This window comes from Hordeum vulgare, chromosome 4H (assembly GCF_904849725.1).
Source record: "Hordeum vulgare subsp. vulgare chromosome 4H, MorexV3_pseudomolecules_assembly, whole genome shotgun sequence".
NCBI classification, from domain to species: domain Eukaryota; kingdom Viridiplantae; phylum Streptophyta; class Magnoliopsida; order Poales; family Poaceae; genus Hordeum; species Hordeum vulgare.
Window position 1 is genome coordinate 113,801,792 of NC_058521.1, and position 18,151 is coordinate 113,819,942.

The window sequence follows — 18,151 nt, forward strand, 5'->3', positions numbered from 1 at the left end:
GTAGCATTGTCCCTTCTCTCTTTTTCTCTCTTTTTTCATTTGGGCTCTTAGGCCTTTCTTTTTTCTCTCTTTTTTTATTCTTGGGCTCTTTGGCCTCTTTTTTTTATTTCCTCACATGGTAAAATGCTCTAATAATGATGATCATCACACTTTTATTTACTCACACTCAAAATGATGATGATGACTCCATAGGAAATGCCTCCGGCAGTGTACCGGGATGTGCAACGATCTAGCATGGCGTATGACGTTGAAACATCTCGCTAGCTATCTTACGATCATGCAATGGCAATATGAGAGTGACGGCACAAGTCATGAGACGGAACGGTGGGAGTTGCATGGCAATATATATCGGAATGGCTATGAAAATTCCATAATACGTAGTTATGGTGGCTGTTTTGAGGAAGGCATATGGTGGGTTTGTGTACTGGCGAAAGTTGCGCAACACAAGAGAGGCTAGCAAAGGTAGAAGGTGAAAGTGCATCTATACCATGGACTCACATTAGTCATGAAGAACTCACATACTTGTTGCGAAAGTTTTTATTAGTAATCGAAACAAAGTGCTAAACGCATACTCCGAGGGGAAGGGTTGGTAGGTGTTAACCATCGCGCGATCCCGGCCTCAACACAAAGGATGACAATCAATAGACCAATTATGCTCTGACTTCCTAACATAGCGGTTCACCATACGTGCATGCTACGGGAATCACTAACTTCAACACAAGTATTTCTAGATTCACAACACCCTACTAACATAACTCTTAATATTACTGAATCCACGTCTCAAAACTAATTGAGAGGAATCAAGACTTCTCTTTCTACTCAATGCACATGAAGATGCAGGTTTTTGTATCCTCTTTGGATACCTATCACCATTGGGACTACTTTCATAGCATAATCCAACTACCAAGTCACGCACCGCCGTGCTCTAAAAGATATAAGTGAAGCACATAGAGCAAACGTATCTAGCTCAAAAGATATAAGTGAAGCACTATGAGCATTCTAGCAAAATCACGATGAGTGCATGTCTCTCTCTCTCTCTCAAAAAGGTGTGCAGCAAAGATGATTGTGACACAACAAAATAAAAGACTCCTACGATACAAGACGCTCCAAGCAAAACACATATCATGTGGTGAATAAAAATATAGCTCCAAGTAATGTTACCGATGGATTGAAGACGAAAGAGGGGATGCCTCCCGGGGCATCCCCAAGCTTAGGCTTTTTGGTGTCCTTGAATTTGGCTTGGGATGCCTTGGGCATCCCCAAGCTTGAGCTCTTTCCACTCCTTATCTCTTTGTCCATGAGAACATCACCCAAAACTTGAAAACTTCACAACACAAAACTTAAACAGAAACTCGTGATAACATTAGCACAAGAAAACAAACTACCACCTCTTTTGGTACTGTAGCAAACTTGAATTCTATCTATATTGGTGTTGGGATACTGTATTCTCACTTTTCCATGGCTAGTACCCCCCCCCCCCATACTAACCATAGTTTCATCAAAGCAAGCAACCAACTCAACAAAAACAGAATCTGTCAAAAACAGACCAGTCTGTAGCAATCTATATACTTTGTATACTTGTGGTACCTCAAAAATTCTGAAACATTACGACTGCCTGGGAAACAGGCATATCAACCAGCATAAAAAAGAATCAACTCAAAAGCTCTTTCGGAATAAAAATGAAAAATCATCTCGTGAGCGAAAAGTTTCTGTCTTTTTCCAGCAGGATCAAACAACCATCTCCAAGACTAGTCATAAAGGTTTTGCTTGGCTCAAACACAAAAAGAAACACAAAAAACACAATCACAATAGAATTATGATGGTGTGGACTCAACAAAACAGAAATAAAAAGAAATAAATTCATTGGGTTGCCTCCCAACAAGCGCTATTGTTTAACGCCCTTAGCTAGGCATTGATAATTCAATGATGCTCACATAAAAGACAAGAATTGAAGCACAACGAGAGCATCATAAAGCATCTGAAAATCACATCTAAGTCTAACATACTTCCTATGCATAGGCATTTTATAGGAAAACAGATTGTCAAGACAACCAATAGTTACCATATGCAAGGAAGAAGAAAGAGACAATAGCAATCTCAACATAACGAGAGGTGATTTAGTGATATGAAAGTTTCTACCACCATATTTTCCTCTCTCATAATAATTGCATGTGGGATCATATTCGAATTCAACAATGTAACTATCACACAGGATATTCTTTTCATGATCCACATGCATGCAAAGTTTACGCTCTTCAAAAATAGTGGGATTATCATCAACTAAAGTCATGACATCTCCAAACCCACTTTCAATAATATTGCAAATATCATATTCATCATGAGGCTTAAACAAATTTTCAAGATGATAAGAAAAATCATCGCCCCACTCATGATCATTGCAACAAGTAGTGGACATAGCAAAACTAGCATCCCCAGGCTTAGGGTTTTGCATATTTTTAGCATGATTGTCACTAATAGAATTTATAGTGAAACCATTGCAATCATGCTTTTCATCCAAGAGCCCTCGTGAATCACTTCATAAATTTCTTCCTCACAATTTTCAGATTCACGCATCTCAAGCAAAACTCCATAAAGATAGTCAAGTGCACTCAACTCACTAGCAATTGGATCAACATAATTGGATCTCTTAAAGAGATTAGCAAGTGGATGAGGATCCATATCACTAGATTTTCAACAAGCGAAGATGCAAGCATATTGAAGGCACATGGCACACAAGCGAACAGAAAGCAAGCGAGAGAAAAGGGCGAACGAAAAAGGCAAACAAAAAAGGCAAATTGGTGAAGTGGGGGAGAGGAAAACGAGAGGCAACTGGCAAACAAAGTAAATGCAAGAGATGAGTTTGCGACACCTACTTGGATGAGTTCTTGACTTGATATTCCTCCCCGGCAACGGCGCCACAAATCCTCCTGCTACTTCTCAAACAACAGCGCCAGAAATTGACACGTTGACGGAGACTGGGCTTGCGTTGGTTTTTCCCTTGAAGAGGAAAGGGTGATGCAACACAGGAGCAGTAAGTATTTCCCTCGGTTTGAGAACCAAGGTATCGATCCAGAAGGAGGGTCTCGTCAAGTCCAGAGTACCTGCGCAAACACAAACAAGCTTGCACCCAACGCTTCAAAGGGGTTGTCAATCCCTTCAAGATTGTTTACAAAGTGAGATCTGAAGGCGGAAAGTGCAACGAAGTAAAAAGTGTAAGGCTGAAAATATGGTGTGTAGTAGACCCTGGGGGCCATAGTGTTCACTAGAGGCTTCTCTCAAAATAGCAAATAGCGGAACTGTTCCTGGCCTTCAAGGTTCTTCAACAATGGCTACCAAGTGGGTGGTGGGTGTGCCGTAAAAGTCCTCATAATCTGCCTCTGAGCGATGTGTGCATAGGTCGGGTTCCGCTATCTTAGATTTGAAGCGATTGGATCTGGTCGAGTGTCTCGGTTAACATCGAGAGGTTGTCCTGATCGATCTCTTCATGATTTTTGGAGTTGACCTTCGTGGCTTCCGCGAGGGATGCATGTTCGGCAATGTCCGCTCGCTGTTGTCCGGACATAGAGGTCAGGTCCGAACTCAAAGCTGATTTTTCGCCAAAGGGGGAACTGAGGCCATGGTCGGACAAGAGACCCGAAGTCAAGGCTTCGGGATTTTGAGGTTCATCGGTCGAGGTCGTGATTTTGGAGGGGAATAGATTGCCCCAAGAGTCCGCGGAGAATTCGAGATCTCCAAACCTTATTTGCTGACCGGGGACGAAGCCTCTGATCTGGCCGGGAAAGCCAGTTGGGTCCGCGCGCAGCGTGACGCTACCGAGCGTGAGGACCTGTCCGGGGGTGAAGATGCCCCCGTTGTTGATTCGGTCGCTCATGATCAGGCGAGCCATCAATCCTTCCGACGATCCAACAGCGGAACTCTCAATGAAAGCACCAACGTCAGTATCAAAATCGACGGATCTCGGGTAGGGGGTCTCGAACTGTGGACCTTGGATCGATGGATTGTAGGAGAAAAGGGGAGACAATGTTTACCCGGGTTCGGTCCCTCTTCAGGAGGTAAAACCCTGCGTCCTGCTTGATTATATTGATGTGGAACGATGATTACATAGTCGATCTAGCTCGATATCGTATGAGCTAAACCTTAGATGACTCAACTTGCATATACGCATGAGAACCTCTGATTTATATAGACACCAGGGTCCCTAGGGTTACATATTACCGACCTCAACGGGGACAGATGGGTCGATCTGGTCTTCTTGACTTGGAGTGCACGCCAGTCTTCGGAGCATTCCATCTTGATTATAAAGTCGTCAGACAATCCGGTCTTCAATGGTGCGACCCATATGGTCGGCCCATAAGGGATAAGCCAACCGCCCGAGGACCCCTTAATCCGGGACTCCCTCGTTAACCCTTGGGGTGGTCACAATAACCCGTACAAATTGCTCGGGGCAATCTCCACAATCTAATTGGATACCCCGAACTTTTCCCAGAGCTTTACACCATAATGATTGAGCTCCGAGGCACCACCAACCATCTAAGGCGCCAAAGCACCCAAGAGGCACAAGCTCTAGGGTGCCCAAACACCCAAGAGTAATAAGCTTCTCAAGCTTCACATCCACGTATCACCATGGTGAACTCAAACCTATGCACTAAATGCAATGGCAAGGACACACGGAGTGCCCAAGTCCTTCTCTCCCAAATCCCAACACAACAACTAATGCTATGGAGGAAATGAGATAAAGGACGAAGCAGAGAACACAAAGAACTCCAAGATAAAGATCCAGTGGGTTCCCCTCACATAGAGTAGAAAGTGATTATGGAAATGTGGATCTAGATATCCTCTCTCTCTTTTCCCTCAAGAACTAGCAAGAATCATTGGAGGGATTGAGAGATGGCAAGCTCGAACAAGGTCAACAATGAGGGAAGAACACGAGCTCCAAGCATAAGAACCACTGGGGAAGAAGACCCCCTTAAATAGGTCCCCCTGAATCCAACTGGTATGCCCGCAAGTCATGCACAAGCGGTACTACTGCTCGGTGGAGCGGTGCTACCGCTTAGCATGGTCAAAACAGCCCAACAAGTCAAAAAACACGAATTTTAGTTCTGGTAGAGCAGTACTACAACTCGGGGGGACTACTACTACCGCTCGGGGAGGAGTACTACCGCTTGAGCAATACAACCGGAGGGGAGCAGTACTACCTCTTATAGCAATACTAACGCTCTCTACTACCGCTCGAACAGATTGGGCAACAGAAGCATAAAATAAGTGGAGGTGGTTGTGGTAGAAAGAAGCGGAAGTACCGCGCAAGCAATACTACCTCTTGGGGGAGCGGTACTACCGCTTAGAGCAGTATTACCGCTCTCTACTACCGCTTAAAGCTGAAAATTATCCTGAAAATGAAACTCACATAACTTTCGCGTACGAGCTCCGAATTGAGCAAACTCAAGCTTGTTGGATACACGATGACAAGAGCTATATTAAAAACAAGCAATGGAGAATAAATGCCACTAGGATAAGTAAGATGGCCTTCCCAAATATGATCCGCCAAAATATCCAACGTCGAAAACACAAAGATGATGCATACGAAATCCGTTTTTGATGAGCTTGAGCTTATCATGATGAAGACCATAAGCTCCAACACTCATATAATAAAAATTCAAACAAGAACCAAGAAAGATAATTATGCCAAAGAATGCAATTGTTTGAGCTCTCTGGAAACGATACGATCAAGCTACTTACTTGAGAGCCCCCATCGATAGCACGACAATTGATCCTATAACCCGGTCTCCCAACTAACACCATGGCACCGGTAAAATAAAAAACATATCAATTACAAACATTTGCCTTGCGCATAGTCCACTTGAGCTAGATGATGACGATCTTGTCTTCCTCAAGATGGACCACCTTTATTGATTGCGCCAGCTTGATGAAAACTAGTAGATTGCTCCCCCATACTCCACTATGAGTGAACCTCTCTTCGTCACGTCTTCACAAGTCCATTGTCACCAGAACAGACGGCAAGCTTCAAGCATGATCTCTTCGTAATGCTCCACGAGAACGGACGGGTACGTACTAGCAGTCCCGCTGCGGTGGAGTCACAATAAACTTGGTGCGTGTCACCACTCTGAAGAGTCGCCTCGTGGTCATGCTCCCAGGGCGTCCACTTTCACAACATTTCGCAAGCAGTGGACTAGGATTTGAATGTAGGCAGCAGGGAAGCAAAGTGGTGGAGAGGAGTGAGCATGGATGGACGGCCCACCGCACCCATAGCACTAGAAAAGACCAACTCCACCCCTAACCATCGGGTAGTTGTAGCATGGATCCAGGACAGACACCAAGCAAACATGTAGCACATCCGTATAGACACAAACTCAACCAAAATTAGATTTGTGTTCGCACGGACACGAAACATCCAGAAATGCAAAATATGTCACCATGTTGACAGAAACGCAAAATGTGTCATCATGTTGGGCCATGGTTTCTGGTCACGCGAACTCAAGCAAAATGCACCCCCGTTGCTCTAAGCAAAAAAACAAGACGCTGCAATGAGCGCCCTACCTCTCAAACTTCTTTAGGCTTTTTTCAGTTGACAGGGACTTGAAGGTGTTTTGGCAGGGACTTGAAGGTGTTTTGGCAGGGACAGAGAGGGATTAGACCCCCCCTACATGTCAAAATCCATCTAAATCCCCTAAGGAAGGGGTGTAACCGAACAAAGCCTTAGAGGTTTCAATCTCCATGACTATTTTGGTTTGCAACAACGTTCATCGCCTCCACTCTCAAAAAAGCCAACTAGCACGTGTAACCGAACAAAGCCTTAAGGTTTCAATCTCCATGACTATTTTGGATTGCAACAACGTTCATCGCCTCCACTCTCAAAAAAGCCAACTAGCACAGATTCCATTTGCTTCCGCATCATGATTTTCTCCCCTATTTCATCTAAAATCTACGACAAGAACAATGTAGAATACAAGCAAACTGTGATCAAGCACAACTACGACTATCTCTGGTTAATTTTTTGACCGACTATAATGTAAATCTAACATCACATACAGTTGAAATTCTGTACCTAGCAATTTCATCAAGCATCTAATGTTACTGCAGGCAAGGGGCCTTCCGACACAAAGGCCTCTCCGAGAACCAGATTGATTACACTATCACCACAAAACAACATAAGCTAGGCTAGCTCTTTTTCTTCCCCCCAACAAAGTATCTACATGGCACAGACAGAGATTCAGCTGTGCTTATTCTTTCTTTTCCTCTTCTTTTCTTTTTTGAGGGAAATGGGGGGAAACGATGAGATTCCAGTCAGAGCAGGGCGGGCTGCGTTCCGGCGGCACGGAGAATGTGATGATGACTGGGGAACGACAAGTTAAAAGTCAGGATGTACATGGCGGTGAATTATTTTGTAGATTAACCCTCTGCTACTGCCGCACCGGGTGTGCAAGATGTATTGGTATCTTTCTCTTGGCTTGACATGTCTTCGGTACACCATGATCAACTATGTGTTGCGTCAGCTGGAGAGTGGCGGGAAATCGCCGTTGTCCTTGAGATGATATAGCCCACCATTCCTGCAAATTGTACAGTATGCAATTACCAATTGTGAATGATTCAATGCTGAAAGCATACATGTTAACTGAGCATACAAGTTAAATACGACAACAAACAAGAGAGAACAGAAATGCATGAATGCCATATAAAAATCAGAAGCCCACAGGTGATGGCACATGTTAAAGTGTTCAATCTCAACCACACTACAAGGTTTAAGAATGTGGACAGGTCCGGCCATGCTAATTAGGAGTATCGATGTGGACGGTGCTTTTAGGGAAGTACGGAAAATAGGGGGCAGTGTTTTTTAGTAATGTGGGAGAGCAAGGGCAGACCACCAAGTATATTAATTAGCATAACATAGTAATCTGGACAATAACACTAAAATTATGTTTCCCATGAAACAGGCGGTGCTAATACTTTTGATGACTAAAGTAATGCATCATTCATACCTCATCCGATTAGAACCCTTTCCAGGATTTAATGCTGAACGCACAGGGCTTACAGGTGCAGAAGGTTGACTGTTGGCGGCAGAACTAGATTTGTTAGCATGGTCTTGAGGAGTACCGTTAACTTCCAAAGGCAATGCCCCCAAAGTCCCAAATTCAAGTTTATTGTCTTGTGGGTGAACAAAACCATTGCGATGAATGCTATCCCTTGGAGCCCGGGGGGATGGAGATGATGATGGTATATTCAACGGGGAGGGAAGTCCATGATCACTTGAACCAGGAATGTAAATCTGCAATGGTTGCACTGGCACTTGCCTCCATTCCTCCGACAGCACCATATCTGCAGGCATATCCATTCTGGGATAGCGGTGAGCCCTGTGATAGTGATTTGGATGAAAACTATGTCTTCCTCTTTCCCCTCGTCCAGCAGGTGGTCTGTCCTTGCACAAAGTCTGCAATACCCAAAAAGACAGACAAGCTCAGGGCAAACACGAGACAGACAAGCTGAAACAACACAAATGCACTTTAACCTTGCAAAATTAACCTAATTCTGCAACGGAAACATAAAAGTGGTAGGGTTATGTCCAGCCTGGTGTACAGAAGGTGCAGTAACTCCAATAAGGAAATTATTCAAGTACACAGGAAAAGTAGTAATGGTTCATCCCAGCATCTCCTATGCAAAACTTGAAATAAAAGTGAATATGTAGGGAAACGCCAGATGTAGTGAATCTCAATGTGACTTCAAGTTGTATAATAAGCATAATAATGTACAAAAAGGGAACATACCGGGTCAGGAAAGTAGGTGCCTGTTCCACGAGCTCGCATGGTATCATCCGGTTGATAAAATGGCCTTACAACGAAATAGCTAGATGGATAAGAACCAGGGGATATTCCACTTGTACCAGCATATCCATAACCATTTTTTCTGCTATGGCCATTTGGTGAGCGGTTGTTCTGATATTGTGCAGGTGGTGGAGCAGGCATTTGATAGTAAACTTGATTAACCGGGTAATCATGGTTCACTGGGTAATCTTGTTGGCACCCTTGTGCATAGTAAAGATTATTCAAATTTGTTCCGTGGTCTCCAGCGAGATCTGATAAAATGTCATTGGTTGCACCTCCATCACCACCTACCTCTTTAATATGTGCCCCATTATTATCTGGGTTTCTAGATGGTGGTAAGCAGTTATTCGCTAGATGTGAATTCTCATTGCCAAACTTAGTTTCTGGGTACCCTTTCGATGTCATCCGATGTGCCAAGTTTATGTCATGATTGACACCAACCTTTCCATTTCCTGGCTCATACACAAGATGTGGTGCATAGAGAGCTTTCCCAGATGACAACGTTTCACTAGTTGATGGCGCAGTCTCACAGAAGTCACTGTTATCCCTCATACTAATAGAACTAGTTACAGGATTTGAAACAGACTTCATTTCCTCATGCTCAGCCATAGGATTTCGTTCTTTTTCCTTCAGAGACCCATGGTTATTGACATCTGAAATACTGATGCTGTTGAAGTGATCAGATAGATCGCCAAAAGAATTACTGTCTAAAGGTGAACAACCTTTGTTGTCTCTTTCAACATTGAAGTCCAGTGCAATGTCCTGCACATCTGGCCTTACCATAGTGTGATTTCGCTTCAATGTGTTCCTAAAAAACTGATTCACTTCAGGCACAGCAGAATTGATAGGCACTTGAAGGATCTTCCCAAGCTTCCGGGCACCAAGATCAAATGCACTGCGTATCCGGTAAAAGTTACCTGCACATCACAGTGGTATTAGGCCAGGGAAATTAAAAAATCTGCTCAAAGCATCTTACTCCCTCCGTCCGGTGAAAAGTGTACATATAGACATTTTAGGACAAATTATGAAGTGGAGTAAAAAATGCATTGGAAAGATGCAAGCCACCATCTCTCTCCTCTTTAATTACCCAACCCCCAATGAGCTAAGTGCGTGTAGAAATTAAGGAGACTATGTATAGAATGTTATTGGTCTTGATTACCGTGTAATGAGAGAGAAGCATTTTTTTTCTACTTTAAAGTGCATTGGAAAGATAAAAATACACTCTTTTGTGGACAAATTTTAAGGCCAAACGTACACTCTTCCCCGGACGGAGGGAGTAGACAATAAAGAGCAAATCAACAGCTTAATTCACAAAAGTAACTGCGCAGCATCCATAATGCCTGTGGGTTGGGTTCAAACCACAATTATCCATGAAACATAAAACAAATCAATGCCATCAGTATCCAGGTTCTAGCTTATTATGCAATGCAAATGAGCACAGTGCTACTGCTTGATTAAGTAGCTGAAAGTTTGCTTCTGCGTTGAGCTGAAATGAATCCCTTGGCCCGTCAATGAAGGGAAACAAAGCATGGACATGCAGCAGCAAGAATGTAGCAAAAGCAAGACATTCCAAATAGCACTAGTTGCAGTTAGTGGTAAAATTTAAAACAATTAGGTTTAGAGAAGGTAGATACGAAAACCAAAATTTGGACAAGCAAACATCAAAGGTAAATCTATGAAATGTGGGAAGCCAGATGCAACCACCCATTAGGTGAGCTGATGGTGCGATGATTAATGAACTAGCAGAACACTGAAGGGTACAGTATGAGATATTACCAGATCACAAACTACAGAGTAGAAACGCTGGCACTTTTCATGCACAATAAATGCCCCAAAGCTGACCTGAGCTACATGCAATGCAAGTATTCAAATTTGACAAAAAAAAAAGTCAACCCACATTCTTCCCCCGGAAGGCAGTGTTACTCATGAGACGAAAATGAATTCACAAACGATGTAAGCTGAGAACTATCAATTTAAGCATCAACTCATTCTAAGTTGACTAAAGTTGTATGGCACAAGTTCAAGCACACTCTTTCCTTTGTACAATCAAATTTCATGATGAAGCAGAGAAGAAACCTTTGCTGACACTCCGCCCAAGATTGTTATTCTGCTTCAGTGGATCCACTATGTTGAGAAATTTTCTTAAGAACAGTCGATTATTTCTCTCAAAGCTCCTAGGGGGGACAGTAAACATTTGTGCAAATTCTTTGAGAAACTCCTCCCGCTTAAGGAAATCAACATCATGAGTGTCTGGTGTATCGGCTGCGCAAGAAAAACTATGTGATGACCAATGGTAACAAAAAAATTCAGCCAAACAGATCAAACTGCATTCACTTACAAACTAGCTCAGGTAGGGAAGACAATGGTACAGGACCATACAAGCTTATACCCTTGTTGTCCCAGTCAAATTTGCTATAATAGTCCAGAAATCTATAGAGGACCTGCAGCATAGGAAACAGTTATGTCACCCATGGGGCGGGAATTTAGTTTCCTAGGTCAGAAGCAATTTTACAAATGTGGAATACAAATTTAAGTCAGAACTTACAGCTAATGGACCATCCAAAGACTTGTGGAAAAGATGGAAAATATATAGCACCAATATCTCCAAGGCGTAGGTAGAAATTAAACCGTGATGAGCACCAAGAATGCGGCTTTCATAATAACACCAGGCTTTTATCAGCATTATGCTTTTCTTGAAAAGGTGTTTTTTTCCAAATCTTTCATCAACCTGTAAAACATGATGGTTACAAACATGAATTCCAATGAGTAGACTGACTTAAGGAAACCTTTCACCCTAAGTCCTACCACATAAGGAAGAGAAATATTTTTTTATTGCATCAAATATCAGATAGAAGATAGATCTGTACATCAAAGGAAAAAACACAATTGACTACATGTTTCAACTTCTGAAATGTTACCTGCTCAAGAAAACAAAGCGTACAGAGTCCACCAATCTGATTGAATGAAATGTCTACAACAATATTTTGGACAAGGCATTTGACCAGCTTGACCTGACATCACAAAGACTTGTCATTTGGAACATTTGGATGATAAATATGGGATTGTTATTCAAGAGCATGTTCACCACTGCACAATCCCTAGCAGTTCAATACAAGAAGTGAACTTCCATAATAATCTATGATATTGATATATTCTGTGCACAGGAAGAACAAAGCAAAAAATGCAGTCAGCTACTGGACAGTACACTTGAATGCAGTCAACTACTTATTTTATCATTGGCAGTACGCTAGTAACATTGGGATATTCACATGTGTTATTGATACCGTATGCAAAGATACATTATTCTACTGTCACTACTCCCATGTATGGTAGGACAGAAATGATTTGATGACATTGAAAGGTAGCTGGATAAATTAAAATATAAATGTACACTGCCCGACATTGTATAGAGTAAATAAAAAATAAGCACATGTCAGAAGTCATAGCTGCAACTTAGAAGTGTGTGAATTAGGTCTAATTGGTAATACTGAAAAACCACAGTCAAGAGGCAAACCTCAGCATGGATATACTGGACATCCTTCACTTCAAACTCAGCATCTTTCCTCAGTTCTTCTGATTCCAGAACAGCGCGAACCTCATTTGCTAGGTTTTCGTCAGAGCTTGCGGAACCAAATGCAGTCAAGTCGATATCTCCATCAGGAAGATATGTTTTCAGTGGAACAGATCCAAATGGAAACACCTATGTTTTCCACACAGAAAAGAAGAGGTTGATTATATACTTCACATTCTGTCCAATTATTAAAAATAAGATGCACCAGTCCCGGCTAGGGAATAAAATTTCATGCAATAATTATTCTCCTATTTTTGTACATGACAAAATCTGAGATTTCCAGGTTATCTATCTAATGCCATGTTGCTACCCAGCATAATAAATAGACTCCTCATAAAACAACTCACTGTGAACCTCTTGCAGAACTTTTATGTGCATAATGTGTATACTTGTTTTGCTGTTTAGTACTCAAATCTGTACTTAACAACTGATACTCCATTTCTGTATAGAATAATTCATGTAAAGAGGGCCCTGAAAGTACAAACTTCAAGGTGTATAGGAAGCTGTACTGCACAACTTCCTCGTCATCGATGCTAATAGTGAGGACAACACAAACATCGGTATCATAGAGATATGACTCAAACACGTGCCAAAAGTGTCGATATTACTTGCATGTTTGTCGTGTGAGATATCATCTAGTAAAAAGCACTTGTGCATGCATGACACAAATAAGGAACCCTTCCGATCTACTGATTTTCACTGAAACCAAAATAAACGTACAAGTGTGTGCCTCATATACCATTCATCTCAAGTTATGGCAAGTTGGCAACCACTCACCAGATCCCATGTGTTTCACATTAACAATGATCCAAAAAAAAACTACATATACCTAATAGTGTAACAGATATCCAGGTATCACCTTACTCAGATTAAGATAAATATACCGATGAAGTAAGGACATGAAATTTCTTGAACGTGCAAATATAAAATAAGGGCACTAAAAGGCAGTGAGAGACACATCATGAAAACGGTCACTAATTTACATACGACACAACCAACTGGCCACCCCAAGGTCAACAAAGTCGATGTTGTCCGATGCAGTGCCCAGACACGTGTCATGCATCATTTCACTCACATAAATAGATCATCACTAAACCATACGACGTGAGAAACTGGAATGCATGCCCGCTAAGGACATAAAAACATTTGTGCCCAATAAAAGCATGATAAATCTAGCTCTCCAGCAACAGGAGAGGAGGATCTCTAGTATACCAACTTGTACATCAGTTTGGTGGCATCACTAGCGCTGGCGTTAAAAAAAACATTTCAACCATTAGCGTATTACAGCAGAGTTAAACAAAAACTCAAGCATAGTAACTATGAAATGAGCGGCAACACTTCACAATTGCACCTAGCAGGTTATCCAGACCACATTTCCATGCCCTAAAGGATGACTCGGAACAAGTGTGAGGAATTCTCCTAAAACATCCTAAGACAGCTACATAGACATGATCCAGAGACTACGTCACACACGTAACTACAAGTGTACGGCGCCCATGTCCTTGATGCGCAAAGCAAAGCTGGGGAGTTTGGCAGCATCACTAGTGATAGCATGATAGCATAATAAAAACACTTCAGCCATTAGCGCATTATGGTCGAGCCAAACAGAACCGCAAGCACAGTATGTATGGAATGAGCAGCAGCACTGCACAGTTGCACCTAGCAGATTATCCAGACAACATTTCCATGACCTAATAAAGGATGAATAATCCGAACAACTGTGAGTAATCATCGTAAAACCATGCTAAGACAGCTACATAGACATGATCTGGAGAACATTGCACACAAGTACCAAAGGTACAGCGACGTGCCCATGTCCTTGATGCGCAAAGGAACACAGAGCTTCTAAGCAAACGATAGAGCAAGGCAAGCACCACGGAGCATGCGAGAAAAGAAAGGAGTGGGTTGGTTACCTCGCAGCCGACGCTGCACCTGATGAGGCGCTGGACGTAGTGCACGACGGCGGCGCGGCGGTCCTCGGAGGAGACGGACGGCTGGATCCGGCCCACAACGGCGGCCGCGGCGTCCTCGAAGGGCCGCCAGGCGCCGGCGGAGATCGAGGACGGGTCCGGGTTGGCCGCCGCCGCAGCCGCATGGTCGGGCTCCTGCACGAGCACCACGGCGCACTCGTGGATGTCGACCATGGGCGCCGGAGCTCGGTCGCTCGCTCCCTCGAAGCCCGCCGAGGCCGCGACCCCTCGCCCGTAGACGAGGCAACCGCCCGACGGGGGCGAGTCGGGCCCAGAGAGGCGACGGCGGAACCGAAGCGCCGGACAACGGCGAGCCCCCGGAGGAGCGCACGGCGGGGGCGGGACGATCGGCGAGGGCGGAGGGGAGGGGGTCGCGATCTGGGCGGGCGCGCCGGCGGCGAGGGGACGGGAGGGGATAGGGACAGCGGGATTAGCGGAAAAAGGGAAGACGGAGAAGAAATGGATTTTTAATACGTGACGGGAGGAAAAAAGGGTCAGGTTTTTCTCCCTCGCCCGTCGCCTCTCCTCCCTGCTCCCGCGCGTGAAGAGAGAGACGAAGAGGCGATGACGTGTTCTATCTCCGCGTGCGCGAGGCTCGATCGGCACGCACGCACGCACGCAGCAGCGGAGGAGGAGGAGGAGGGAGGGGGAAAGGGGAAGACGAACAAGAGAGAGAGAGGAGGAGGAGGAGGAGGAGGAGGCGACTTGAAGCCAAGATTTCCTTTTCGTCTTTCTTTTCCTTTTCTTTTTCCGATTGCCGGAGAAAAGATCTCTCCCTTTCCTTGTCCTGCTCCCAGTTCCTGATCGGCGGCGTCGCTCGGCTTGCTGCTAATGGAGGAGGCCGCGCCGTTGGGTCTTCCCTGCCTTTGGATTGCGTCGTCGGTAAACTCTGGGGACAGTTGGGAGATGTGCGACCGTCGACCCACGGACCAAGACTTTCAGCTTTCAGGGCCCCGTGCAGTGCTGGTGGAAGCTGCGTCGCTTCAAACCAATGCACCAAAATAGAATGCACTCGCAACTTTCATGATCATCGTAATAGCCATCGATTGGACATGGTTTTGTGGTTTTTCTGGTATCCTGCCCACTCGTGGCTAACTACTCTAGATTTTTCTACCAACGATTTGTTATTATGTAAAGCTGGGTAGAGTGCAGCATAGGTGTTAATTCTCGAGATAAATGATACATTAAGCAAATACTCCCTCCGTTCCTAAATATAAGCATTTTAAGAAATTTCACTAGGGATCTACATACGGAGCAAAATAAATGAATATACACTCTAAAATATGTATATATACATCCGTATATAGTCCACTAGTGGGACCTTCAAAAAGGCTTATATTTAGAAACGAAGGGAGTACGTGTTAAAAAAAATAATGGATGATAAGTTGCCGTCAACCAATGTGTCTATTAAAATTGCCAAACAGGCGAATTCTATATATATAATACGTCTTTGCATGCTTTTAAGGGGAAATAGCATTGACATTAGATTTTTCATGACTCCAAGCGAGCGTTTTGCATACCGCTGGATGTAGCGCACGAATCTCCACGCGCGGTGAATGGATGACTCGGTGAATGGATGACTCGGCTGGAGCGAACCGTTTGTTCATTTGATTAGTCTTGCGACCATTTCTCGTCGCCACGGCCCGAACACGTCATTGAGTGCATGAGGAAAGAGAGGATGCATACATTTCACGAACATTTCTCAAGTTGTGTGTCGTCTTCCTCTCCCTTTCCATTTCTCACTCACTTGTCGCCTCTCTTCATGTAAGTTGTAGAAACTTCATTGCCTTAAACCTATGTACCAAAATAAAATGCACAACAACTCCATAAACATCGTAATAGCCACCGGTTGGCTATGGGTTTATGGTTTTCTAATATCATGTGGACTTATGGTTAACTACTCTAAAATTTCTATGGACGGTTTGTTATTATGTAGCGGTGGGTAGAGCGCGCAGAGTGCGACATAGATGTTAGTTCTCGAGATACATGGTATGTTAAGCAAGTAGCAAGGTCACATGATGAAAATGGTGGGTGGTAAGTTGTTGTCAATCGACATGGCTATTAAAATTGTCGTGCATGCTGAAAGGACGTGGATGTCGTCTAGGGGGTGAATATGCGCTTTAAGATAACTGCGATTTAGGCTTAAACAAATACGGAATAAAACTAATATTTAATTAGTCAAGCACAAAACGCAAAACAACCAGCCTCGCCTATGTGCACCAACAATTTATGCTAAACAAGATAAACAACTAGGTGATAGCAATATATATAACAAGAAACAATATGGCTATCACAAAGTAAAGTGCATAAGTAAAGGTTTCGGGTAAGAGATAACCGAGGCACGCGGAGACTATGATGTATCCCGAAGTTCACACCCTTGTGGATGTTAATCTTCGTTTGGAGCGGTGTGGAGGCACAATGCTTCCAAAAAGTCACTAGGGCCATCGTAATCTCCTCACGCTCTCGCACAATGCAATATGTCGTGATTCCACTAAGGGACCCTTAAGGGCGATCACCGAACCCGTACAAATGGCGACCCTTGGGGGCGGTCACCGAACCAGTACACTTTGGTAACCCTTCGGGATGGTCACCGGAACCCGTGTAAATTGCTCGGGGCAATATCCACAACCTAACTAGAGACCCTGACACTTGCCCGAAGCTTTACACCATAATGATTAAGCTCCAAGGCACCAACAACTGTCTAGGGTGCCAAAGCATCCAAGAGGAACCAGCTCTGGGGTACCAAGCACCCAAGAGTAATAAGATTCTTAACTTTTCACTTCCACGTATTACCGTGGAGAACTCAAATCGATGCAACTAATGCAATAATAAGAACATGCGAAGTGGTCAAGTCCCTCACACTCAAATCCCACCACAACAACAAAGCTATGAAGGAATATGAGAGGAAGAACAAAATAATTCCAAGATCTTGATCCAAGGGATTCCCCTCACATAGAGGAGAAAGTGATTGGTAAAAACATAGAAGTAGATATCCTCTATCTTTTCCCTCGAGAACTAGTACGAATCATTGGAGGGGTTGAGGGTTAACAAGCTCAAAGAAGACCAACAATGGAGGGGAGGGGAAAACAAGCTCCAAGGATAAGATCCATTGGGGAAGAAGAACCCCTTTTATAGGAGGGGTGAAAGCACATATGCTCCCTTGGTGGTTTTCATAACTCATAACAACATATAGTGTGTCTTGGACTAACACTTTTACCTAGCATATTTTAGGTATAGTCCACACAGAGCCTTGGCCAAAGGACTGTGAGGAGAAGCGCCTTGATGCAAGGAAAGGGATAGGATTGGCTCAAGCTTCTAGCAAGAGGACTCTACATTTTATATTTGTGAGAAATCACTTTGAGTCCATAGGAAAGCCAATACTATTAAAAGGGGGTGAGGTATTATCATGAATTGGTTGCTCAAGTGCTTAGAGATAGCCACCAAAAATATTTAGTCATTCGCCCACAAAATATCCCTGTCCAAAGCCAAACTAGCAAAATCGGTGCCACCAACTTCTTCCACTCGGCCCTATCGATTTTCCGCGAGACAAATCCTTTGCCAAACCCTAATCTCTCGGTACCACCAACTTTCACACTGGTGCCCCCGAGATTCAATGACCAACTTTCTGTTGAGCAAATTCTAAGAATCGGAATTTCCGAGATTGGAATCGGTCTCACCGAGATTTGGAAACTGGTCTAGGTCATCGTATCGGTACCACCAAGATTCATATATCGGTCTCACCAAGAATCCAAAAGTTGCCACATTTAGTGCAACTC

General features: G+C 43.7%; 1 protein-coding gene across 1 annotated transcript; it reads right to left on the reverse strand.

The window, feature by feature from the left end:
• Window positions 1-6,975: 6,975 nt before the first annotated feature.
• On the reverse strand, window positions 6,976-15,271 carry LOC123448065. Its single transcript, XM_045124834.1, has 9 exons — window positions 14,319-15,271; window positions 12,349-12,534; window positions 11,753-11,845; window positions 11,380-11,562; window positions 11,173-11,275; window positions 10,911-11,096; window positions 8,778-9,751; window positions 7,995-8,443; window positions 6,976-7,565 (listed from the first exon to the last, which is right to left on the reverse strand). The coding sequence occupies exons 1-9, from the start codon at window positions 14,547-14,549 to the stop codon at window positions 7,508-7,510; spliced, it is 2,463 nt and encodes an 820-aa protein (XP_044980769.1). The 5' UTR covers window positions 14,550-15,271; the 3' UTR covers window positions 6,976-7,507.
• Window positions 15,272-18,151: the final 2,880 nt, after the last annotated feature.

What these genes read in the sequence shown, in the direction of transcription:
- LOC123448065 (XM_045124834.1), bottom strand. Translation starts at nt 14,549, where the DNA reads ATGGTCGACATCCACGAGTGCGCCGTGGTGCTCGTGCAGGAGCCCGAC. An exon ending in CGCTTTGTTTTCTTGAGCAG is followed by an intron (nt 11,563 to 11,752) that starts GTAACATTTCAG and finishes CATGTTTTACAG; the next exon opens with GTTGATGAAAGATTTGGAAA. An exon ending in CTTTGGATGGTCCATTAGCT is followed by an intron (nt 11,276 to 11,379) that starts GTAAGTTCTGAC and finishes CCTATGCTGCAG; the next exon opens with GTCCTCTATAGATTTCTGGA.